Raw genomic sequence first — 26,752 nt, 5'->3', positions numbered from 1 at the left:
CCAACAAGTACCCGTTATGTATACTTCTAATAAAACCCACATTAATAAAAATTGAAGATGCATTAAAAAATGTGTTCAACATGTTTTTTAATGTATATCCAATTTTTATCAATGTGGGTCTACTCAGAAGTATGCATAATGGGTACTCGTTGGATGCAGAATTTAAATCCGCATCCAATGAGTGTCTACACTTGAAATTTGAGTAAACCAATAAAGAGATAAGCCAAAAATACAATTAAAAAAAGAAGAAGAAGAAGAAGAAGAAGTAAGTTTTCTTCTTTTCCCTCCAAAATTTATAACTCTTATTTTATTATTTTCCCTTAGGAGGCCACTTTTAGTATGAAATTTCCTCTAATGCATGTATATGGTGGATTTATATTGGTAGATGAAGTTTATGTTGGGAAGGACTATTCTGATCAAGCATGAGTTACGTATGGACATTTTGAATTCCCTCGAGCACTTGCATAAGCACTTGTAAGACCTAAATGGGAGAATGTAGAAGATTGAGAAGCATATTAGCATTCCACAAGATACATGTAGTGCATCAGAGAATCCAAATGCATACATTTTGGTGGCAAGCTCAAGTTTTGAGCCATCATCTTAACTATGACTTGATTATGGATTTCGTTATCTTATTTCTAATTTTATATATATTGGGCTATTATGTTTAGCATATTAGTTGTAATATGATTACAGTGGTATCATTTAGTCTTTATTTATCACCCTCCTCTTTAAAAAGAGTCTATTTTTAAATATAGTCTGATCTCCCCACAATAAAAAAAACCAACTTGCTTTTTGTAAATCTAAATGTTTGAAATAATATAATTAAATGTTTGAAATAATAGAATTCACTTAAAAGTATAGTTAACGAATTTAAAAATTTAATCTATCATTCTTAAATTTTTAAAGTGGAAATATCGAAATCACTATCCTAATAAAACTTTAATTAGTATAAACATAACAAGAATGAAAAAAATTCGATATAAATTTCAATTATTTAAAAATAAAATTTCAAAAGAATACTGATTTTTTCATAAGTAGCCTCCTCTGGATTTTAGAATTAAACCAAGAAAAGAAAATAACTTCCAAGATGATTTCGAAAATTCTTTAAACATTTGTTAATGTTCATTCATATTAACATGATGTGGTTTTGTATTATTAGTTTTTTAGTTATCACAAAATAAGAATTAAATTTATATATTTTGAAAATTACATTTAAAATTAAATTATTTAAAATTTATTATGGAAAAGTATTATTTTCTTTTCTTTATTTTAAATAAAATTTAATATATCGTTATTTTTTATTATTATTATTATTTAATTTTTCATTTAAAGATTGAAGAATATTCTATGAAGGTATTGAAGAATAAAATGTTTAAATATTAAATTTAATTTATTAATTAAATATAAAGAATCGTTTATAAAAATAAAAAATAAATAATAAATAATAAAAAAAAATTGAAAATTGTTAAAATAAAAGATATAAAAATATATTATAAAATTATAAAAGTCGGGAAATATTATTAAATAAAAAATTAAAAGCGATATAATTAACGTGAAGTTAATTATTATAAAATTGGAAGGAAAAAATTGAAATAATAAAGTAAATTTATAATTCAAAAAATAAAAAATAAAAAATTATTAAAAATAGGCTAAGCAACTAAGAGTGATTATGATGAAGGGAAAATAATATTTTAAATAAAATTAAATAAAAAAATATTTAATATATATATATATCTATAAATTGAAAAATTAAGAGTAATTAGCGTATTCATATAAATTAAATGGTTGGTAAATGGGATAAACATCAAAATATTTACTTCATAATACATCTCAAGTTGCTTAAAAAGTTATAAGAATTAACTAAATCATAACTTTATTTTAAATAATAATAATAATTAGCGATAAAAAAATATATTAAGTTAAATATATATACATTTAAGAAAAACATGTAACAAGAACCTTAACCATGGAAATTCACACCCACTTTATTATGAAGATTATTAATACTTTGTTACGATACCATGGGCCAATATCACATGCCAAAAAAACCATAATTCATTTCATGGATTTTTTTTAAATTAGTAAAACTAATTAAAAATGAAAAAAAAGGCATAACTACTTTGGTAATAAAATATCTGAATCTTTGATTTGTATATATTACTATGAATATTTTATAATATTCTACAAAGGTTAAATCCTTACCATTCGCCTAATATGTAATAGACCCCTTTATCTAACTAGAGGTAGTTATCTTGCTAACCTAAGGCACAAGGTATAGTCATAAGGATGGAGTTTTCCCCATCTTCCTTCTTGATAAATTAGTTTCATAATGTTTGAAAGAGTCTTTAGAAAATGGATTGAAATGCCACACTAAATGTTTCAAACTTGCACTTCTAAATGTCATTGAGAAGATGAATTTCAAATTGACTCTACAGATGCAAATGTGATCACAAATATTCATGTTGCTACTTCAAGTGTAATCAATATTGATAATCATTATTTTTTTAAAGTAAAGGAATTTATATTAAGTGAGACATGAATAAATAATAGATATTATGAATATTTAATTTGTTATTTATTTATAAGAAATATCATTTTTTTTAAGCTCATTATTCTATGTTATTATTTAAAATATTTACAAGCCATATAATTTATCAAAAAGTTCTATTGTATTTGTTTGTGTGGTAGGAAACCAGGCTAAAGGTAGTAGATAGTAAGTTTGACATTCCTTATAATACAAAAGACATGATTGTAGTTAATCCAAATACAAAAAATAATCATAACGTCCCATAACATAAAAATTGAAAAATAGACCACTATGAAGGACATGAAATTAACTATCCAATAGAAAATAAAACATAACCATTATTAGAAGCATATGCAATCTCAAGACTAATGTTGATTGGCAGGTGCTTGTTGAATAGGGTTTCCTAGAAGAGGATTCTATTCAATAATAGTAGCCTCCATACAATGTTCCATGTGATCATCCATGAGTTTATATATTAACTACAACTCATCCATGTGGAGGATAAGCTCCTCTTTGCTTTAATTTATTTCATATAAAACTTTCCCCATGAGGTTATAAATATACTAGTAGAGGTCAGTGGTGTGTAAATATTGGTTCTAGTAACCACAAACAATCCCGATGTGAGGGACTCATCTTGATATCAAAGCCATGAACTTTGAATAAAAAAATTCTCCATTGCCTTTAAAACTTCTTGTTTAATGTCCTCATCATCTTATTGAATTCCCAACGTAGTTTGTTGTTGAAATATATTAACTGAAGCATAAACTCTAGCCTTGGTTTAGGCATTCCTAAAAACTCCATGGGCCCAAGCTCCTCGTCTCGTTCGGTTTCTTTGGTGGGGTATATTGACAAAAATGAGAGAGAAAGTTCTCTCAACATAGATATGGAAAGGAGACATAACTAAAATAAAGAAAAGAAACATTGGGACGTTGCCTTAAGACAAAAAAATTAACCATTCCATAGTACAAATGAATTGGTGCAGAGAAAGGTGACCAACATGAGAAAGAGAGCACTTATAAGTAGGTCAATCTCCCACTAGAATAAACCATGCACAATGTAAACAAGAACTGTGGAAAGGAACTAAATTTCTAGGGTATATACTTGAAGCCTACATTGGTAGTGGGAAGGGTTGAAAAGGGGAGATCAACCCAAGATCCAAAGTATCCCACTCTCTAACAGAATTTGCTTTCCCTCATTAATAAATTAATAAAATTTAGCATTCACTTTCTTGGACAAAAACAAGATGAAAGTGGAAACCAAGCGAGGAGGGCTTGATCCTTCCATTCAAATATTTCTATCACAAAAATAAAATAAATATTGAGGCTCGCAAAAAGCTTGTAGATTGACTTTAGATCCAACTAAAATCATTCCCACAAATTAGAGAATTAGCTCTTCACATTCCAATTTGAACTAGAAAATATTCTCCCTATTCATTGAAACTGCCAACGCCATAAATGGTGACCTCTAAAGCATGTTGTGAATTCATTGCACATTAAAACTTAAATGAACCTGCAGTCCCCTTAACACGGTTTCCAAGTTGCCAATTTAAAGGCCGAGTAAATTTCAATAGTGTGAGAAGGTGTCTCGTGCCATGATTCCTTCCATATCCTTGTGAAGAAAAAACTAGCAACCATTAATGGCCTCCCTTTGTTCATCTCTAAACACCCCGATCGGGGATATAAGAAGTAATCATTACATATATACATAAATATGAAAAGTTACAAAATATATATTATGTATAAACATTTTTAAATTTAATATTAATTTCGTATTTTAGTGTAGATTAACCAAAAAAATCCTTTTGAAATGTTATTTTTTTTAAATTCCATAGAAAAAATAAAATAATATAATCGTGCTATGTTTAAGATTAAATTTGACTCAAAAGTAAATTTGATTTAGTAATCTAGGATAAGTTTTTCACATCTATTTTTTTAATGGAGGAAAACCAATTTTGAGAATGTTAACCACCTTTCGTCTCATTCATACATACTTTTTAGAAGGTATTAGAAAAAATATTTACATATTAATCTCAAAAATAAATCTTTATGAAATCACCTTAATTCCCCTCCTACAATTAATTAGTTGAAAAGGAAAAAATGGAAATAAAAATTTCTTGAAATATTCTTATCTTTCCTCCTTACTGATTCTACTAGTAGTTTGTTGAAGAATGTAATTTCATGAAATATTATTTTTGCTCTTAATGGTCGGATTTGGCCACATTCGTCATGTGTTTCATGACATGTGCTTGATCACCTCTTGATGATTTGTTAACTTTGGAAATGTGTATATTTACTAATACTTGTGAGATTTGCTGTAATGACAATCGTGATCCCAACAATTGTTATCAGAGCCAAAGGTCTTGAGTTCCAAAAACCCTTGGTTTGATCTGGGGGGAGATTGCTAGAGTTGGCAGCACTCCCCATGTGTTTCGCAACATGTTCTTGACCTCCTCTCGAGGATTCGTTGATTTTGGCGATGCATCTGTTTACTAATACTTGCAGGGTATGGTGTAATGACAATTGTGATCTCAACACTAGTCTCTCATTTGATACATTTCTCAAATCCAACATAATACAAATTGATATAACCACCTTTAGTCTACACAACACTTTGTTTTCTACCTCACATAACAATGAAAATAACTTGCTTCCTAAGATTTGGAAAGGTGGTTTACTAATCACAAAGAAATTAATTGTACGTCACAAATATTACACATATTGATCCGGATTTAAACAGGAACGAAACAAATTACAGAGATAACCATATACACAAATATGCAGAGAAAATAATACTTCATTTCATTAATGTAAAATACTGAAATATGCTTACAAACAGAAATGGAAATAAACAACTAGGGCAATGGTAGCTTATCTCTAAGAAGACATGTGGTGACTACATTCCTCTAAACTGTGTTACAATGAAGCTCGAAGGCCTATTTATTGTTGAGAAATAATGGAAAACTCTTAACATCCCAAAACCTAACCCTAGAAGATGAAACACCAAATTGTGGGCCCCGTTTGGGTAAATTGATACATCAATTTCCTGGGGTCGTAACTTTGGCACCCGATCTCCATTTGATGCGTACAATAGCTCGTTAGAAAGATCTATCCGAGAAATATAACATTGAGAAGAAAAACATCGGGCCAATGACCCATGTTGCTCCCTGATTTCCCAAAAAACGTCGTTTAGGACCTCAAAACAGCTCCGGAAGTTCAGGACCCGAAAAACTGCTAAAAATAGTAAATTGTGCTACAATTATGGAAATTGAAAAACTGAAAGAGACAGTTATGGGGGTCCAAGTGGGATAGGTCGGTGGCCACCAACATCCACTTGGATCATTCCTTCCCCCTTAGGAAGCAATGGTCCCCATTGCATTGAGTTTCTCCATCTGCTGAACTTGTTCTACAATCTCTGATGTGTCTAGTAATGGTGGGAAGCATGGTCGACGACGGTCCACATTGAACACTTGGTGCAGGCGAAGGAATGAAGGAATGTTGTGCTCTAAAGAATTGTTCCCCATAGCCTTGGTACTGTTGTAAGGACCATGTCAGAGTGGTCTGAGCTTCTAATGGGCTCTTGTAAGGCGTTCTTTCTGCAGATGTAACCCAACTTTGTCGCCCACCTGAAACTTGTGTGGTACCTGTGTGGGTGAGGAGAAGTTGTTCCTGTGTCTGTCATGACCGTATCCCTTTGCTGCTGCTGCTGCATGGAGGAACCGTTTTCAGGGGTCATGGATGTAGCAACGATCTTCCCCTTACTTTAGGAGTGAACCAGACAGAAAATAAATTTCCTAGTATGCCAGATGAGCTTGTTGCCTTTCTTCGCAGTGATCAAAGAGGTGGCAGTAGGTGGGGCTACCTCTGGTATCTTGTATAATGAATTATTCAAGGAAATAATGACAACACGACGCCTTGACTCATACACAACATGTCGCCTCCACAAGTATGGCTGGCCTAATAATACATCACAAACATCCAGAGGTGTAACATCACACAATACCTCATCTGTGAAGGGCTTGATGCTATAGGGAAGGCGACACTGCTGGTGAACCTTGAGATCTCATCCTTCACGAAGCCACCTAATACTGTACGACTGCGGGTGTGGTGTAGTCGGTAGGCCTAACCGCTTCACGACCTTTGCTGAAATGAGGTTCTTTTGGCTACCACTATCGACAATGAATTGCAGCGGTGAACCCTTCACCCACATCTGTGAGTGGAAAAGACGTTCCCCCTCCTCTGGGTCTTCGCGCTCATTCTTCTAGATCTTGGTTGTGGCAACAGTGAAGTTGGGATCTGCATTAATGATCTGCTTCCCTTTGCCATTCCCCTTGTCGGGTTCTGACTCAGGGTCAAAACATGCATCTGATTCTAAAGCCTTCACCTCGACCATTAGCGACTGCTTGGTCTAACGCTCACTTATGTTATGAGTGGGACTCTTGTGGAACTCACACCACTTTCCTGTGTCCTTCTTTGACTTCATGGTGTTGTTCTTTTCTTGTGGCTTCGACGGGTTGTCTTGGGTCACCTCACATTGGCTCTGTTCCTTGGTCTTCGAATTTGCAGATCCAAAGTCTCGCTTTTTCTGTTTGAACTTTTGCTCAATTTTGATAGAGTATCGGTACACCGTGCCGAGCAAGGAGATGTTAGGGAACTCCATCTCTTCTTGGATGTATCTACGTAGGCAGTCGCAGTATTTGAGTACCAAATGCAGCTCAGAGTCCTTGATACCTAATTGTGTGCGAAGGGTATGAAAAATGTTTGTGAACTCCGGCACATCTTGGTCCCTTCCCTGCTGCAGTGTGGTCCATTTGATGTATTTTTCCTCATAGCTTTTGACAAGGTAGTACTACTCCTTGATGGAATCCCGGAATGAATCCCAAGTGGGTGTGGCTGAAAATAGTGAGCCCGTACCTTCATTCTTCTGCTCGCAGTAGGTTTCCCACCAGTCCTTAACGTGGGGGGCTACTTTGAGAAGAGCAAAAACAATCTTTTCTCGACTTGAAAATTCATGAACAGAAAAATACCCATCTAGCAGATTTAACCATTTATCTACGACATCTGCATCTATTTGACCCTCGAAGATGGGTATTTCAAAATTAACTTGTACCTTAAAGGGTGTGGCATTTCCAGAGTAGCTGCTTGAAGCCAATGCGTCGCCTCTGGGTAGCCACTGAAGGATCTGCACAAAGTTGTCCATCATCACATTCCTTTGTCGCTTGATGGCTTCTTCGAGCAAGATTTTGATAGGATCTCCTGCCCCCTCATCTTTCTTCTCATCCGCCATGGGAGGTCGTCAAGATTTATGAGGCTAGTCTTGCAAAGTTTCAACCAGTTCAAGCCCTAACTCCTTATATCCCGACCTCGTTGGGGACATGCAAAGAAAAATAGAGAAAAACTATACTGCTCTGATACCACTGATATGGATTTAAACAGGAACGCAACAAATTACAAAAATAACCATATACGCAAAGCTGGAGTGGAAATAATACTTCATTCGTTAATGTAAAATACTGAAATATTCTTACAAACAGAAATAGAAATAAACCAGCTAGGTCGATGGTAGCTTATCTTTGAGAAGAGATGTGGTGGCTACATGCCTCTGAACTTTGTTACAATGAGGCTCGAAGGCCTATTTATTTTTGAGAAACAATGGAAAACCCTTAACATCCCAAAACATAACCCTCGAAGATGAAACGCTAAATTGTGGGCCCCATTTGGGTAAATTGGTACATCAATTTTCCGAGGTCATAACTTTGACACCCAATATCCGTTTGACGCATACAATAGCTTGTTAGAAAGATCTATCCAAGAATTATAACTTTGGGAAGAGTAACATCAGTTCATGGGCCCATGTTGCTCCCATATTTCCCAAAAGACGTCGTTTAGGGCCTCAAAATGGCTCCAGAAGTTTAGGACCTGAAAAACTGCTAAAAATAGTAAATTGTGCTACAATTACGGAAACTGAAAAATTGAAAGAGACAGTTGTGGGGGTCCAAGTGGGATAGGTTGGTGGCCACCAACATCCACCTGGATCACATATGAATAAAGAGATTTACACCTAATTCTAGAAAATAAATAACTGATCAAGAATAAAAATCATAAACCAACAGTGCATTCATTTTCTTTATCTCGAAATACACATCAAATCATAACATAGATAATTTTAATACTAGAAATTTAAATAAGTATACATTTATCTTCTTGAAAATCTCTATAAAAAAATATAATAAAACCTATTATTCTAAAAACACATGGCCAAAAAAGTGATGTCTTACTAAGTTATAATGCCCTCTAGCTTACCCACATAGTTCTTCATAACATTTAGCTCCTCTCAACCTATCTAATCCTTTCCTTTTTTCCCAATTATATAGATAAATAGTGACGTCTTACTAAGTTATAATGCCCTCTAGCTTACCAACATAGTTAGCTCCTCTCAACCTATCTAATCCTTTCCTTTTTTTCCAATTATATAGATAAATATTGATCTCTTAAAAAAATATATGTTAAATTTTTTAGTAGAAATGCATTAAAATGCTAAATTTATTACTAATTGAAATTACAACATCAACATTTAATCTACCATGTTTTCGTATCTTAGAGGCCAACCACATTGTGTACCAAATTCCTTCTTGATGTTCTTTCTCATTTATATTCATACCACTTTAGCATGGTATATGATGGTGTTTTTAGTGTATAAAGAGACCAACGTGTCTCTATATAATGGGAATAAAGGAATGGATTAGGTATGTTGAGAGGAGCTAAATGATATGCCTAACAATGTCGGCAAGTTAGAAAGCATTATAACTTGGCAAGAAACCACTCAAGTTAGAAGGCATTATAACTTGGTAAGAAATCACTCTTTTTGTTCATGTGCTTTTAGAATAATAGGTTTTAGTATTCTTGGAGAGATTAGCAAGAAGATAGTTGTATACTTATTTAAATTTATAGTATTAAAATTATTTAAGCTATGGTTTTATGTGTATTTCGAGATAAAGAAAATGAACATATTGGTTGTTTTTATGATGTGTATACTTGATAAATTATTTATTTTTTGAATTAGGTGTAAAATACTTTTATTCCGAAGTTACATATTTGGGACGCATATTTAATTTCTTTGTAATCACTGAACCTCTCTCCAAATCTTAACAAGCAATTTATTTTCATTGTTGTGGGAGGTAGAAAACAAAGTGTTGCGTAAACCAAAAGTTGTATCAATTTAAATTAAATTTTATTTGACCAATTGATGGAAGAGGAGAGAGACTAGAGAGTACAAGCATGGACCATGCTTCATTCATTTTGATAGAAATTTTAGTGTTATTGACCAGACTCATTTATAGTAATAAGGTTAAAAGAAATCAATGAAACTACATTTTTCAATTAACTGCGAATAACAATGTGAGGAGGAAAGATACGAATATTTCATGAATTTCTATTTATTCTTCTCTCTTTTGTCAACTAATTACAAATAGGAGGAACATGAGAAAGATTTTGTGAAAGCCTATTTTTGGGATCCCAACAAAACCTCTATTGGCATATTAAGACCTCTTTGGGAAGGTTGTGTTTGAAAGAAATGTAAGCAAACCTCTTTGGGAAAGTTGTATTCGAAAGAAATGTAAGCAAAGACGGGTTTCTCCTCCACATGATTTAATCAACACGTAGATGATGGCATGGGCTCCATGGAGGTTGTCATTCTTTGATAGTGTGTTCATTTAGGAAAACTTAATCAACAAGCACCTACCCATGTGCATTAGTCTTGGTATTGCTTGTGTTGTTAATATTGGCTATGTCTTATTTTCCTATGTAGTTTGTTTTGTTATTATGTTATGGGAATCTATGCTTAATTTTTGCATTTGGATTAACTATAGTAATGTTGCTATATGGATTATCAAATTTTTTATCAATTTTTTGATTCTAATTTCTTACTACACAAGATAAGATAAAATTGCTTTTTTAAAAATATTTTCAATATTACTATGAATTTATCAAAAAAATATTTATTTCTTATAAATAAATAACTATTTAAATAATCATGATATTAATTATTTATTCAAATCTCATTTAATATAAATTTTTTAACATTATTTAAAATTAAATATATTAATTATTAGAGTTGATAATTTATTTAAAAATAAATTTCTGTGTCAAATACCATGATATTTTTAATAATATAATTTTAAAATTTGACAATAATTGTTAAAACAATATTTATCTTTGAATACGTAATTTTAATTTAATATCAATAATTATTAAGTGGATGGTATAGATTTAACCTCCATGGAATACTCAAGATTTTCTTAGTAGTATAGAAAAATCAATGATTGGATTTATCTCCAAAGTAGTTATTCATTTTTTTCTCTTTTAATTAAATTGATTAATTATAAAAAAAAATGTCATACTACCAAGTACCATATGAAATGACTTATGGTTTTTTGAGCATTTGATATTGGGAAACCATGATATAGTAACAAAGTCTATTTTAAGAATCTTCATGATAAAGTGGAGTAAATCTCCATAGTTAATAATCTTATTCCATGTTTTTTTAAATGTATATATGCTTAACTCATATACTAAATATTTATAATAATAATTTAGTTAGTTTTATAATTTTTAAAATTGAACAACCTAAGATACATTATAAAGAAGGTTTTGATATTTATTATGTAGTATTTGTTCACATTTATCAACCATTTAATTTATATAACTATACTATTATTACAATTATTTCTAATAAAAAAATAAAATAAATTACTCATTTACTAAAAGTATACATCTCTATTTCTAATTTTACATTAACTCTAAAAATTTAAAACAAAAAAAAATAGTCTTTCTTCCCATGTAACTTGTTTACATATTTATTATTAATTTACTATAACTATTTACATTTCATGTTAGTTTTCACATGCATATTATAAATATAGTTGTTTATTTTTATATTTATTTCATTATATATTTATTAATTTTTAATTATGATATAAGTAGTTATATAAAATATTTAATCATTTAAATATTATTATTTTTAATTGTATATTTATTATTTTTAATTGTAATTTAACTAATTTTAAAAATATATATTAATTGAGGTTATTTTGATTTGTTGCACTAAATGGTTTTTTTTCTCTACTTAAATTCAAATCTCTACTAGTTATATGATAAACTATAATACATATAAATATTGTTGTATTGACTTTGATCTTTGTGAACTCTTTAAAGAATATATTTATGACTTAATTTAATATAAAAATCTCACTTCATGATATCAATCACCTCACTCTAAAATTTAAACTAGAAAAAATAAATTAAAATAAATAAAAATAATAATAATAATAATAATAATAATAATAATAATAATAATAATCTCAAATAAACATTGATTAAATTATTTATCATTAAATTTTAAATAATTCTCTAAAATCTGAAACTTACATTTATTATAGATAATATTTTAATTAAAATTTACTAATCACTAATTTGTTTTTCTTGAATATCAATGATGAAAAGGTAAAGGAAAATTGTCCACCACTGTGTGGAGGCGGTGCCTGCACGATTCTTCCGACCTCACATAAATATCAATGTCAAATCAGCAACTTGTTTACATAAAGTTTCAGCCGTCCGACAAATTTTATTATTTTATCATACAAACATGTCAAGGATTTATATTAATTTTGTGTGTTGATTTTCATAATATACGTGTTAAAAAAGAGAATAACTAAATTATTTCTAATGGCATAAGATTTTGATTTATATTAATTTTGTGTGTTGATTTTCATAATATACGTGTTAAAAAAGAGAAAAACTAAATTATTTCTAATGGCATATCTATAGAAGGAGAGAACAATCATATTAAGCGATCTAAAAGAAATCTATAAAACATTGAAATTTACCCAATCTTGTGATGAAATAAAAAAATAAAAAATAGAACATTGAAATTGAAATTAAAAAATAAAAGATACAAATAACGTGGGTTACAGGGATGAAACACGAAATTCAAATTATATGGACAAATGATCTGGATAGAAAGATTTGATAAATGATATATAAAGATATGGACAAATGAAATTCCATAGATGATATATAAAGATATGGAGATGATATATAAAGATATGGAATTTATATGATGTGTGTGGAGTTTATATAAAAGATTGAAAAGAGTTGAATACGTTGATGAAAAAACAAACTATTTGGAAGGATATTTCAAGATTGACAATATTTTATTCATATACAAAATACCGAGCAAGTGGACATGAGCGACAGGTTTGGAATCACACCGGCGAAGGCGGTGCCGCAGGAAGAGATTCCAACGCCACGCCTACCTCCGGAAATGTATTCCACTTAGATTAAAGTAGAATGGAACTGACTCTGCAGCAGCTCCTTCTTGAACATAGCTTCTGTGGTTTTGATGACTTTAATTGTATGTGGTAATAAAGTTCTGCATCGATTCGATTAGTTGTTATGTGATGATTTTGATGGCTATGTGGTAATGAACTATTTCAAAGGATATTTCAAGATGGTTTCAGACCGAAAATATTTTATTAATAGGAAAATCATGGAAATATTTCAAGATGGGTTCAAGTTTGACAATATTTTATTAATAGGCAAATCAATTTTATATTTAAATTAAGGTTGAGTTTAATATTGTTGCATTAAAATATCACGTAGATTGTATTATTAGATTGTGTTTATATATAAAATATGGAAATATTTCAAGATGGGTTCAAGTTTTAGAATATATTTTATTAATAGGTAAATTATTTTTATATTTAAATTAAGGTTGAATTTAATATTATTACATTAAAATATCACATAGATTGTATTAGTAGATTATGTAGAGAATAGTGTTTGGGATTAATCACATTGTAAGGATTGGGTCGATGTTTAAAAACAACTAATGTGGTTCATCCTTAGGACAAGGTAAAAAACCAGTGGATCTGAGAGGATAAATAATAGAGATGCATCAATGTTCAGGGAAAGCAGGCGGTTGATGAAAAATTACGAAGGGATGAACTGCTAATTTTACATTGATGCATCCCTACTTTATTCTCTCAGATCGACTCGTTTCTCACCTTGTCCTGAAGATAAACCACATTAGTTTGGTTCAAAACCTCAACCCAATCTTTACAATGTGATTAACCTGAAAAACTATTCTCTACATCATGAATCACAAAAGTCTTAGATCATATATATATATATATATATATTATTTTTAATAAAAAATGGTTTTTATTGATATATATTAACTATTTTTATTTATAATAAAATGAAAATTAAATATTTTTAATAAAATGTATAATTTCCAATCAAATTATTATCAATAAATTTAAAATAATTATTATATTTAATTTAGTTATAATATTAATATATATAATCGAATGAATATATATAATTATCTTAATAATAATAATAATAATAAGTCTATAAGAGTGTAAAATATGTTTCTTTTAAAGATAAAGTTTAAGTTTATTATTTACAATAAATTTTTAATAAACCATTTATAATGTTCTAATATTATTTTCAATAGATTTTATATAATATTTAAATAATCAAATTAATCAAACTAATATATACTGATTTAAATCAATATAATATAAAGTTAATATAATACAAAGCAATATTTTTCTGGCCCTATTGTTTTTCATCTTACAAATTATAATTTATTAAAAAATATTACATTTCAATATTTATTTTTGTATTTAACATAATTTGTTTGGAGTGTAATCATATTTCATTTTCAACTAATACTTATTCATCCTACAAAGTTTAATTTATTCATAACAATTAATCTATTTAAAGTGTTTCCAATTTAGTACATTATGTTTTGTTAAACTTTCTTGTACTTTTCTTTTACAAGAATACTATATTTGATATAATGCTGGTTATATAATCCTATAAATATCAAAATTATACTTAAACATGTAAACAAATATACTTAAACCAGGATCAACCCACCTTTCTTTGAGCTTCTTCTCAATATTAATACTCATTTTAAAAAATGGTTGATTGGCCTTTTATATAAACCATTCATATGCTCTCTTGATTGAGAAATGATTAGCTCATCTTTTTAAGATTTCCCACAATAAAAACAATAAGTTTAAAGAAAAATTAACCGACTCTTTCGCATGCTCCCCTCATAATACTTTACTTAAAAAGAAGTGTCCATTATTACTTAACTATGCTCCTTGCTCCCTCTTGCATGTGAATACTATGTTCAAGGAATAACCAACTAACTCTTCTTTATGTAAGCTTGAAGAAGAGTTGGTTAATAGTGCGTTAGGATCCAAAGAATAAAAATCTGTACTTAACCATGCTCCCTCTACATGTGAATACAATGTTCAAGGAATAACCAACTAAGTCTTCCTTATGTAAGCTTGAAGAAGAGTTGGCTAACAAGTCTTCCTTATGTAAGATTGAAGAAGAGTTGGTTAATAATTCGTTAGGATCCAAAGAATAAAAATCTTGTGATGTAGTGTAATTAAAAAGATAATATAGAGTAGATAAAGAATAATAAAAATAAAATTTAAGATAATATATTTATTTACTAATTGAGGTGAAATAAATAATTTGACCGAAAATAATTTTTTATAAATATTTTAAATAATTTTTATAAATATCTTCAAATCACATTATTTAATTGTAAATTTGATTATATATATATGACAAATATTTATTTTTATATACTTTCTAATTAAATTTAAATATGAAAATTTAAAATATAATAACTATAAATATGAATTATTATTTTAATTTATATTTTCAAATAAATTATGATTTATATCTATTATTTATATTTTTTTATATATCTCAAATTTTTATATTTATAAATATTTTTATTTTTTTTAGTATATGTGTATTAATTAAGTTTTTTATATATTTCTATTTTTTATATTTAAATATATTAAAAAGATTAGTTATATGTTTACATTAACAAGCCTAGATCTATCTACGAAGCTCTTAGAGGGATCAAATCTCTTTGCATCTTAAGATATTTGTATCTCTAGAGATTTGATTCCTCTTGGCACTTGGTAGATTTGGAGTTAAGATGGATCTAGGTTGGTTCAATTCCCCCCTTTAAATAGGCTATATTCCACATGAATACCATAGAAAATACCATGGGTTCTCATAAACCTCTAGCTCAAAAACCATTTCCCTTTTTTTTGTTAGTATATTTTTTTCTATTAATTCAAGAGAATGATACATCGTGGGACGAACATAGAGTATGAAAACAACGCCTCACTCCTACCAAATCTCTTTGCATCTTAAGATATTTGTATCTTCTGATATTTGATTCCTCTCGACACTTGGTAGATTCGGAGTTAAGATGGATCTAGGTTGGTTCAATCCCCCTTTATATAGGTTATATTACACATGAATACCATAGAAAATGTCACGGGTTCTCATAAACCTGGAGCTCAAAAACCATTTACCTTTGTTTTTGTTAGTTGACAATTTTCTATTAATTCAAGAGGGATGAACATAAAGTATGAAAACAAGGCCTTACTCCTACCAAATTTGTTGGCCATTAGATACATACAAAAAATAACTAAGAGGATTTGTAAAAAACTAGATAACTTCATATCAACAGCCCACCAGACACAAAAATGAGCAAAAACTAGAAAACAACCCACTTGCTTCATTGCAAATTATCATCATTTGGGGTTTGAGCTTTGTTTCCTCCATCAGTCGGGAGATGAAATGCATCGAGGATGTGAGATTCCATGTGCACCATCCGCCCTTCAGGCCATCCATCCTGTCATACAACCTTTGTTGGTTACATGACGCAATGCTTGGCAGCCTAGAATATGTCCTTGATTGTGCAGGATATTAGAAAAGAAAATAATCATATCATTGTGGTTTGTTTGGTGGTCTTGAGCTAGTTGGCCCATCGAGGCTTGGACCAGGTGAATTTGGGCTTCAATGGAACCAAAGGAGGTGGAAAATCAACATGCCCAGGAGATCCTCTTTGTGGAACCTCGAGCGTTCTCTTCACCCACTGGTTAAGCCCCTTGTCTTCATTCTCCCATGCCCTTCTATCCAAACCCCTCCCATCCTTCCCCCAAGATGTAGACAGACATGTTGACTCAACATTGGCGGCTCACAACTAACACAACTACAACTCGCACATATTAGACCCACCAAACAGGTTCAAACCGAGGCACTTGACCAACTCGCAGAGTTGAGATTCCAAAGGCCTAACTGACAATGACTCCACGAAAGAAGTTGGTCGGAGACTCCCTCATTGAGCGCCATAGGGTTCGGGGGAAGGCACTCTTGGAAACCAATAAAAGAAACAACCAAGACCATTATATTTTCACTATCTTCCAACCACCAAATAATAGAATTCACCAAAAGAAACAAAACAAGACAATAGAAAACCTCTTGAGGACATTGACCACAAACATAGCGGAATAATTCAGTTACCCTTAAGGAAAATGCAACCCACATGTCATACAATACCCAGACTACCCCTCTGAGGAATGCAGACGGGGTAAGAGTTACTTGAGAACAAGTAGTAAAAAGCCAAACCACCTTCCAGAGTTACTTGAGAACAAGTAGTAAAAAGCCAAACCACCTTCCAGAAATTCTACCTGTGTTCAACCCAGAAAAAATAGGTAGGGTGAAGAAGAAATATTATGAATGGAGTCCACTCACCCAATGGTGTTGAAAAGGATTTGAGCTTGGGTCCCAGACTGAAAAAACATCATCAATCAATTCCTGTGCTGTATCATTCCTTGGCTTACGAGTTGTATAATGAACCTTCCACCCACCTAAGTTATGACACGTTGTTTCAAAGAGACTCATAGAGTTAGAACTAACAACACCCTCCATTGTACCAAATCTCATGTCCCTACAGTTACAATAACAAATCCAGACTAATGCCATCAATATTAAAGCAAGAGGCTGCCATCAATATTAAACCAAGAGGAGCCTCCAGAACATTCGTCAGACAACTTCTCAATGCCCACCGTCGACCACATCTATGCATAATTGTTGTCACTTTGGAGATTAATATTCACTCCTTCCCTGATATCATCCTCATTCCTCACCCCTAGCTAGGAAAAAGCCATTTACATTAACTATCCAGCAAAAAATAATAATAATGTAATTTTTTTTCCAAATTGTACCTTAATTACCCAACAAAATTTGACTAAAAAAATAGTAACCTAGATTGTTTATTTTAACCTAGGTTTTTTCTTACCAAGTCAAAATGTTTACCAAGGAAGCTATTACAACATATCTTACATACTCGGGTAGAGAGCATCTCAACTCAAATAATTTTATTAAATTGTTATGTATTTATTAACTATATGTTATCAAATATCATCATTATAAATATAAATAATTATTATTTTAATTTATTTTAGTGTGATACATATATATTATGATTTTTATTTTTTAAAATACTTATAACTTTATTAATAAAAACAAAATTAAAATACAACCAATAAATTGAATAAATTTATTATATTTTATTATTATTATTTAATGTTATGTTTTTTAATATTAAATAATTAAATATGTGCACTCATTCACCTAACCTCTACCTCATGCCACTCCACCCAAGGACCATTATCAACCCTACCAACTTACCTTCAATTTGGATGGCAGGTTGCAAATTTGTTATCGCTATCCCTAAAATTTATTATTGCTATTTTTACATTTGCTAATTGATGAAACAAATGTTTTAAAAGTCTAACTGCTTCTTTCGTACCTTTTTAAGTTTTCTTTGCCCTTAATGGAATTCTAGATTTACCTAAAATTTTATTATAACAGGAATGGATGAGGTTTTGCAGGAAAGCATCACCAACCATATATATTGGGTATTTAATGCTTTCAGAGTAGCACGCGATTTAACACGATAACACGGGAGCGGGTAAATTCGGCATTAAATAATATTTGCCCGCTCCCGTGTTATCGGGCTAAGTGGCGTGCTGCTCTGAAAGCATTAAATACCCAATATATGGCTAATTAGCTCCAGCCCAACTTGAGTAGCATAACTACTGCTCTGGCGGACGTTCATGATCTTTTGATTTTTATGTTATGGTTGGGTTATCTATAAATGGAAATTATGTACATTCTCTTCTTTTTTTTATCAGTAATATAAAGGGTTGCAATTGGAAAAAATGAAATTTTAATTTGGAAAAATTAATTAAAATATATATATTTTACATTGTTTGTTTTTAGACACTTGTGATTTATATTGATTTTGATAAAAGAAAATTTGGATAGATCAAGGTTTGAAATTTGGACTATTGTTTGATTTTAGATAATTTTTTTATTTATATTGATTTTGATAAAGTTTTTTTTGGATAGATCATATTAGATGGTTTAAAATTTAGAACATTAATTTATGATGTAAGTAATCCAAAAAACTTTATCAATATCTTACATTTTCTTTTTAATTTTATTTTAAAATAATTATATATATTCATTTAATTTATGTTAATTTTTATTTTTTAAACCTAAAAATACAAATAATAAATATATTTTGAATGAGGCATTATAACTATAATTAAATTTCAACAATGATTTTAAATTTACTGATATTAACTTTATTATTAAAAAGTGTGTATTTTAGTAAAATATATTTAGTTTTTATTTTGTAATAAGTAATAGCAATTGTTATATATCAATAAATACCATATTCTATCTATGTTTTAACTTAAGTACCATTTTCTATCTATGTTTTATACTTAATAGCGTCAATGGATGTATATAGGGAAGACTATGGATTTCATTGTTTTATGAAAGATTATTAATTTCATTGTTTTATGTTTTTAATGGTACAATCATTTTTTTTTGTCTTTCTAATAATAAAATTGTAGATGATATTTGAATGCAACAACATTAAAGTAAGTTTTAACTAAAAATATTTGCTTATTATTAAAATTTTGTCTACTAAAATATTCTTTGTATTAGTTTATTTTTTCATAAACCTATTTACAACACAACAACATTAAAGTACTTTAATTTGAATGCAAAAATAATTTGCTTATTAATAAAATATTGTCAATATAAACCCTTCTTAAAATAGCAGTTGTCTATAACGCGACTTTTTGAAAGTCTTTCCGGCGGGTTTTTCTGGTGAAAATCCGGCAGCAATTTATTGGAATCGCAAGTTTGATAGCTAGTTTCTGCACAATCAAAGCGTCCCAGGGGTTTTTCAGGGTGCTGAATCCGAATATGCAGTTAAAAAACCATTTTAACTGCAACAAATCATGATTTAATCTCAATTTCTTCCACCGGATTCCGTCACCGGAATCTCCAAAAAGTCGCATTATAGACAACTCCCTTAAAATATCCTTTGTACTGGTTTATTTTTTCGTAAACCCATTTGCAACTCTTTTTGTGAGATGTTAACCTAAAATCTCATAAAAAAATAAACACCACACATCTATAGAAAAGTTCATTACCACAGAAAATCATAACAGAACAACCAATCGAATGGATGCAGAAGTTCATTACCACATACAATTAAAGTCATCAAAACGATAGAAGCTATGCTGAGGAAAGAGTTGCTCCAGAGCCAATTCCTTTCTACTTTAATCTAACAAATACATTTCCGAAGGTAGGCGTGGCGTTGGAATCGCTTCCAGCGGTACCGCCTTGGCCAGTGTGAGTCCAAACCTGTCGCTCATGTCCACTTGCTCGGCACTCATGCCTCTGGGAAGAGCCCACTCAAATGGATGGAGGAGCGACGCCAACAGCAGATTGACCATCCGGCTGGCCAACGGAAGCCCCACGCACATTCTCCGCCCTGCCCCGAACGGAATCAGCTCGAAGTTTTGTCCCCTGTACTCCACACTACTCATCTCCGTATCAAGAAATCTCTCTGGCATAAAATTCAAGGGCTCCTTCCAGATCGAAGGGTCCCTTCCGATTGCCCACACGTTGACTATTATTTGAGCGTGCTTCGGTATCACGAATCCCGCAATCTCACAACGTTTATCGGCTCTGTGAGGGATCAGAAAAGGAGCCGGCGGGTGCAATCGAAACACTTCCTTGATCACTGCACGGAGATAAGAGAGACGCTCTGAGTCACTTTCTTCCACCATTCGTTCACGCCCCACTACCTCATCTAGTTCGGCTTGGACTCGTTTCATCTTTTTCGGATGGCGGATGAGTTCTGTCATTGCCCATTCTATTGTCGTTGCGGTGGTGTCACTCCCGGCCCCAAATATGTCCTGCACCAAAATGGAACTAAACATCAGATAGAAAGAGGACACGAGATACATACCCGAAATACATTTTTCATCAAAAGGAGCTGTGCTAGAACCAGCTAAACAAGAACCAATAAACAAAAAATAGGCTTACAACTAAGTAGCCTCTTATATGGTCGACAGTAAATTCGTTGCTTCTCATGTCCAGAAGAACGTCCAGCAGATCCTTTTCACTATAACTTCTGTCCCTACTTTCCTCTGATCTCGTAACCAGGCGATCTTCTATGAATTTGTCGATAACGTCATACACCTTTCTGAAATAGAAGTTCGTATTACGGTACACGCGCTGGGGATCTAAGAACTGAAGGCAGGGGAAAAAGTCTGCCACATTGGGAGTTGCATAAAGAACCATCACTTTAGAAAGGGCATATTTCAACTCTTGAGTACCCAACTGAGGATCCAACACATCTTTTCCAAACACCATTTTTCCTAACAGATTAAAAGAGGACTGGAAGGCTGTGTGTCCAATATCCACACGCTTTCCCTTCACGGTATCTTCAAAAATCTGATGAATCATTCGATTTAATTGATCTCTTCTGAGATGTAGTAGAGCTTCCAGCCTCTTCACAGAAAAGAGTTCGTTAATGGATACACGTCTGAGCATGCGCCAGTGGGATCCATATTGGCTAAAGACTATGGAGGTCTTGTAGTGGGAAAGAGCCTTGCCTGCCTGTGTCAAGATCCGGCCAGACAATATGTGGTCATGGGTCTTGAGAACCTCCTTTGCCATGGCGGAAGAGGAGACCACCACTGTGGTTTTCATTCCGAGAGAGAGGCTCATGATCGGCCCATATTTGTTGGCAAGGTGGAAAAAGGATTCGTGGGGCTTGTTACCCACCTGCGGCAGATTTCCCACAATCGGCCATCCCGCAGGACCTGGAGGAAGCCTGTAGTACGCCTTTCTCCACACATCGAAAAGCAAGAATGTGATAACAGTGCTTCCCAGAAGCACAGAATACCAAAACAACCCTCCAAAATCCATAGGGTTCAATTGACCAGACCAGTCACAGGCTTCCTATAGAGAAGAAGACGATTAATATAACGAAAGGAAATCCATATATGTAACTTGTTATTATTACATACATCACATAGAGCATCGCTATAAATTATGTGTCTTTATATGGAATTTCATTTGTCCATATCTTTGATATTTATATGTCTTTATATGGAATTTCATTTGTCCATATCTTTGTATATCATTAATGGGATTTCATTTGTCCATATCTTTATATATCATTTATCAAATCTTTCTATCCAGAGCATTTGTCCATATAATTTGAATTTCTTGTTTCATCCCTGTAACCCACGTTATTCAGTACTTTTTATTTTTTAATTTCAATATTCTATTTTTTATTTTTTAATTTCATCACAAGATTGGGTAAATTTCAATGTTCTATAGATTTTTTTAGATCGCTTAATATGATTGTTCTATCCTTTTATAGATATGCCATCAGAAGTAATTTAGTTATTCTCTTTTTAAGAGGTATATTATCAAAATCAAAACAAAAAATTAATATAAATCAAAATCTTAGGTACTGACCTTGACATGTTTGTATGACAAAATAATAAAATTTGTCGGGCGGCTGAAACTTTATGTAAACAAGTTGCTGATTTGACATTGATACTTATGTGAGGTCGTAAGAATGGTGCAGGCACCGCCTGCACACAGTGGTGGACAATTTTCTTTTACCTGCTTACTCATTCATTATTGATATTCAAGAAAAACAAGTTAGTGGTTAGCACAGGTTAGATTTTTATTTGGATAAATGTTCACGAGGCTTGTGGCAGTAGAAATTTTAATAAAAACAACAAAATATTATGTGTAATAAATATAAATATAAATATTATGTATTATGTATTATGAATTATTTAAAATTTAATAATATATAATTTAATCAATATTTATTTGAGAATATAATTTATTTATTTATATATTTTTTATTTTTAACTTTTTTTAGTTTGAATTTTAGAGTGAGATGGTTGATATCATGAAGTGAGATTCTTGGTATTAAATCAAGTCATAAATATATTCTTTTAAGAGTTCACAAGGTTTAAAGTCAATACAATAAGATTTATATGTATTATAGTTTATCATGTAACTGGTAGAAATTTGAACTTGGGTGGACAAAAAAAACCATTTAGTCCAACAAACCAAAATAACCTCAATTAATATATATTTTTAAAATTAATTAAATTACAATTAAAATTAATAAATATACCATTAAAAATAATAATATTTAAATGATTAAATATTTTTATATAACCATTTATATTATAATTTAGAATTAATAAATATATAATTAAATAAATATAAAAATAAACAATTATATTTATAATATGCATGTGAAAACTAACATGAAATGAGTTGTAGTAAATTAATAATAAATATGTAAACAAGTTACACGGGAAGAAAGACTACTTATTTTTGTTTTGAACTTTTAGAGTTAATGTAAAATTAGAAATAGGGATGTATATTTTTAGTAGATGTGTAATTTATTTTATTTTTTTATTAAAAATAATTGTAATAATAGTATAGTTATATAAATTAAATGGTTGATAAATGTTAATAAATACTACATAATAAATATCAAACGCTTCTTTATGATGTATCTTAGGTTGTCAAATTTTAAAAATCATAAAACTAACTAAATTATTATTATAAATATTTAGTATATGAGTTAAGCATATATACATTTAAAAAAACATGGAATAAGATTATTAACTATGGAGATTTACTTCACTTTATCATGAAGATTCTTAATTTGTAAATAGACTTTGTTACTATATCATGGTTTCCCGATATCAAATGTTCAAAAAACCATCATTCATTTCATATGGTACTGGGTAGTATGACATTTTTTTATAATAATAAATTTAATTAAAAGAGGAAAAAGTGAATAACGACTTTGGAGACAAATCCAATCTTTGATTTTTCTATACTACTAAGAAAATCCTTGAGTATTCCATGGAGGTTAAATCTATATTATCCATTTAATAATCATTGATAATTAAATTAAAATTACATATTCAAAGATAAATATTGTTTTAAAAATTATTTTCAAATTTTAAAATTATATTATAAAAACTATCATTGTATTTTGCACATAAATTTATTTTTAAATAAATTATCAACTGTAATAATTAATATATTTAATTTTAAATAATGTTAAAGAATTTATATTAAATGAGATCTAAATAAATAATTAATATCATGATTATTTAAATAGTTATTTATTTATAAAAAATAATTAAGTTCACAGTAATTTTGAAAATATTTACAATGCATACAAAGTATAAAACAACAATCCTATCTTAGCTTTTCTTGTGTAATAATAAACTAGAACAAAAAAATAAATAAATAAACAATTTGGTTGTCCATATAGCAACATGACTATAATTAATCCAAACACAAAAATTAAGCCTAAATTCCCATAACATAATAACAAAACAAAAAAGTGATGAGTACATGCAATTACATGACTATCCAAATGAAAATAAGACATAGCCAATATTAACAACACATGCAATGCCAAGACTAATGCACATGGGTAGGTGCTTGTTGATTAATTTTTCCTAAAGGAACACACTATCAAAGAATGACAACATCCATGGACCCCACGCCATCATCCACGTGTTGATTAAATCAGGTGGAGGAGAAACTCGTCTTTGCTTTCATTTCTTTCAAATACAACTTTTCCAAAGGGGTTTTCTTACATTTCTTTCCAATACAACTTTCCCAAAGAGGTTCTTAATATGCCAAATTCCCAAAGAGGTTCTTAATATGCCAATAGAAGAGGTTCTGTTGCGATCCCAAAAATAGACTTTCACAAAATTTCTCCCGTGTTTTTCCTATTTGTAATTAGTTGACAAAAGAGAGAGATAAATAAGTAAAAATTAATGAAATATTCGTATCCTTCCTCCTCACATTGTTATTAGCAGTTAATTCAAAAAATGTAGTTTCATTAATTTCTTTTAACCTTATTACTACAAATGAGTCTGGTCAATAACACTAACTCAATAACACTAAAATTTCTATCAAAATGAACGAAGCATGGTCCATGTTTGTCCTTTCTAGTCTCCGTCCTTTTTCATCAATTGGTCAAATAAAATTTAATGCAAATTGATACAACAACCTTTGATTTACACAACACTTTGTTTTTTACCTCACACAACAATGAAAATAAATTGCTTCCTAAGATTTGGAGAGAGGTTCATTAATTACAAAGAAATTAATTATGCCTCCCAAATATGTAACTTAGGAATAGAAATATTTTACACCTAATTTTAAAAATTAAATAATTTATCAAGTATACACATCATAAAAACAACCAATATGTTCATTTTCTTTATCTCAAAATATACATAGAATCATAGTTAAGATAATTTTAATACTATAAATTTAAATAAGTATACAACTATCTTCTTGCTAATCTCTCCAAGAATACTAAAACCTATTATTCTAAAAGCACATAGACGAAAAGAGTGACTTCTTACCGAGTTGTAATGCCTTCTAACTTAAGTGATTTCTTGCCAAGTTATAATGCCTTCTAACTTGCATACATAGTTACTTATATGATTTAGCTCCTCTCAACATACCTAATCCATTTAACTCCTCTCAACCTACCTAATCCATTCCTTTATTCCCATTATATAGAGACACGTTGGTCTCTTTATACACTAAAAACACCATCGTATACCATGTTAAAGTGGTATGAATATAAATGAGAAAGAACATCGAGAAGGAATTTGGTTTGGTACAGAATGGGGTGGGTCTCTAAGATCTGAAAACATGGCTGAAAACATGGTAGATTAAATGTTAATGTTGTAATTTTAATTAGTAATAAATTTAGCATTTTAATGCATTTCTATTAAGGAATTTAACATTTTTTTTAAAGAGATCAACATTTCTCTATATAATTGGAAAAAAGGAAAGGATTAGGTAAGTTGAGAGGAGCTAAATGTTATGAGGAACTATGTCGGTAAGCTAGAGGGCATTATAACTTAGTAAGACATCACTTTTTTGGCCATGCGTTTTTAGAATAATAGGTTTTATTATTTTTTTATAGAGATTTGCAAGAAGATAGATGTATAGTTATTTAAATTTCCAGTATTAAAATTATCTATGTTATGATTCAATGTGTATTTCAAAAGAAAGAAAATGAATATACTTTTGGTTTATGATTTTTATTCTTGATGAATTATTTATTTTCTAGAATTAGGTGTAAATCTCTTTATTCATATGTCTAATATTTGTGACATACAATTAGTTTTTTTGTGATTAGTAAACCACCTTTCCAAATCTTAAGAAGCAAGCTATTTTCATTGTTATGTGAGGTAGAAAACAAAGTGTTGTGTAGACCAAAGGTGGTTATATCAATTTGCATTATGTTGGATTTGAGAAATTTATGAAAGGATAGAGACTAGTGTTTGGATCACAATTGTCATTACACCATAACCTGCAAGTATTGGTAAACAAATACATTGCCAAAGTTAACAGATCCTCGAGAGGAGGTCAAGTACATGTTGCGAAACACATGGGGAGCGCTCCCAACTCCAGAAATCAGCTCCAACCAAGGGTTTTTGGAACTCGAGACCTTTGGATTTGATAACAATTGTTGGGATCATGATTTTCATTACACCAAATCTCACAAGTATTAGTAAATAGACACATTTCCAGAGTTAACGTATCCTTGAAGGTGATCAATCACATGTCACGAAACACACGAGGAGTGCTGCCAAGTCCAACAATTAGGAGCAAAGATAAGCATGGATGATGCCTAATTCATTTTGATAAAAATTATAATTTTGTTGACAAGACTCATTAGTAGTAAGAGGGCTAGGAATATTTGATGAAGTTACATTCTTCAACTAACTACTAGTAGAATTGGTAGGGAGGAAAGATAAGAATATTTTAAGAACCTTTTATTTTTATTTTTTCCTTTTCAACTAATTATTAGGAGGGGAATTAGGGAGATTTCATAATGATTTATTTTGAGATTTATATGTAAACA

General features: G+C 30.5%; 1 protein-coding gene across 1 annotated transcript; it reads right to left on the bottom strand.

Moving 5' to 3' along the window:
* Positions 1–19,932: 19,932 nt before the first annotated feature.
* LOC149232410 (cytochrome P450 76T24-like) lies at positions 19,933–21,825 on the bottom strand. Its single transcript, XM_089376484.1, has 2 exons — positions 20,836–21,825; positions 19,933–20,705 (listed from the first exon to the last, which is right to left on the bottom strand). Exons 1-2 carry the CDS (start codon positions 21,721–21,723, stop codon positions 20,064–20,066), a joined length of 1,530 nt encoding a protein of 509 aa, XP_089232610.1. The 5' UTR covers positions 21,724–21,825; the 3' UTR covers positions 19,933–20,063.
* Between the last annotated feature and the right edge of the window lie 4,927 nt (positions 21,826–26,752).

This window comes from Pinus tabuliformis, chromosome J (assembly GCF_031772625.1).
Source record: "Pinus tabuliformis cultivar Carrire ecotype Pingquan chromosome J, CPIR1, whole genome shotgun sequence".
Taxonomy (NCBI): Eukaryota; Viridiplantae; Streptophyta; class Pinopsida; order Pinales; family Pinaceae; genus Pinus; species Pinus tabuliformis.
The sequence above is the reverse complement of the archived record's forward strand: the minus strand, read 5'-3'. Positions and strand labels throughout refer to the sequence as shown.

Bases quoted from the DNA above. Each gene is read 5' to 3' on its own strand.
- LOC149232410 (XM_089376484.1), bottom strand. From the start codon at position 21,723: ATGGATTTTGGAGGGTTGTTTTGGTATTCTGTGCTTCTGGGAAGCACT. The intron at 20,706-20,835 runs GTAAGCCTATTT...ATTTTGGTGCAG, and splicing joins ATATAAGAGGCTACTTAGTT to GACATATTTGGGGCCGGGAG.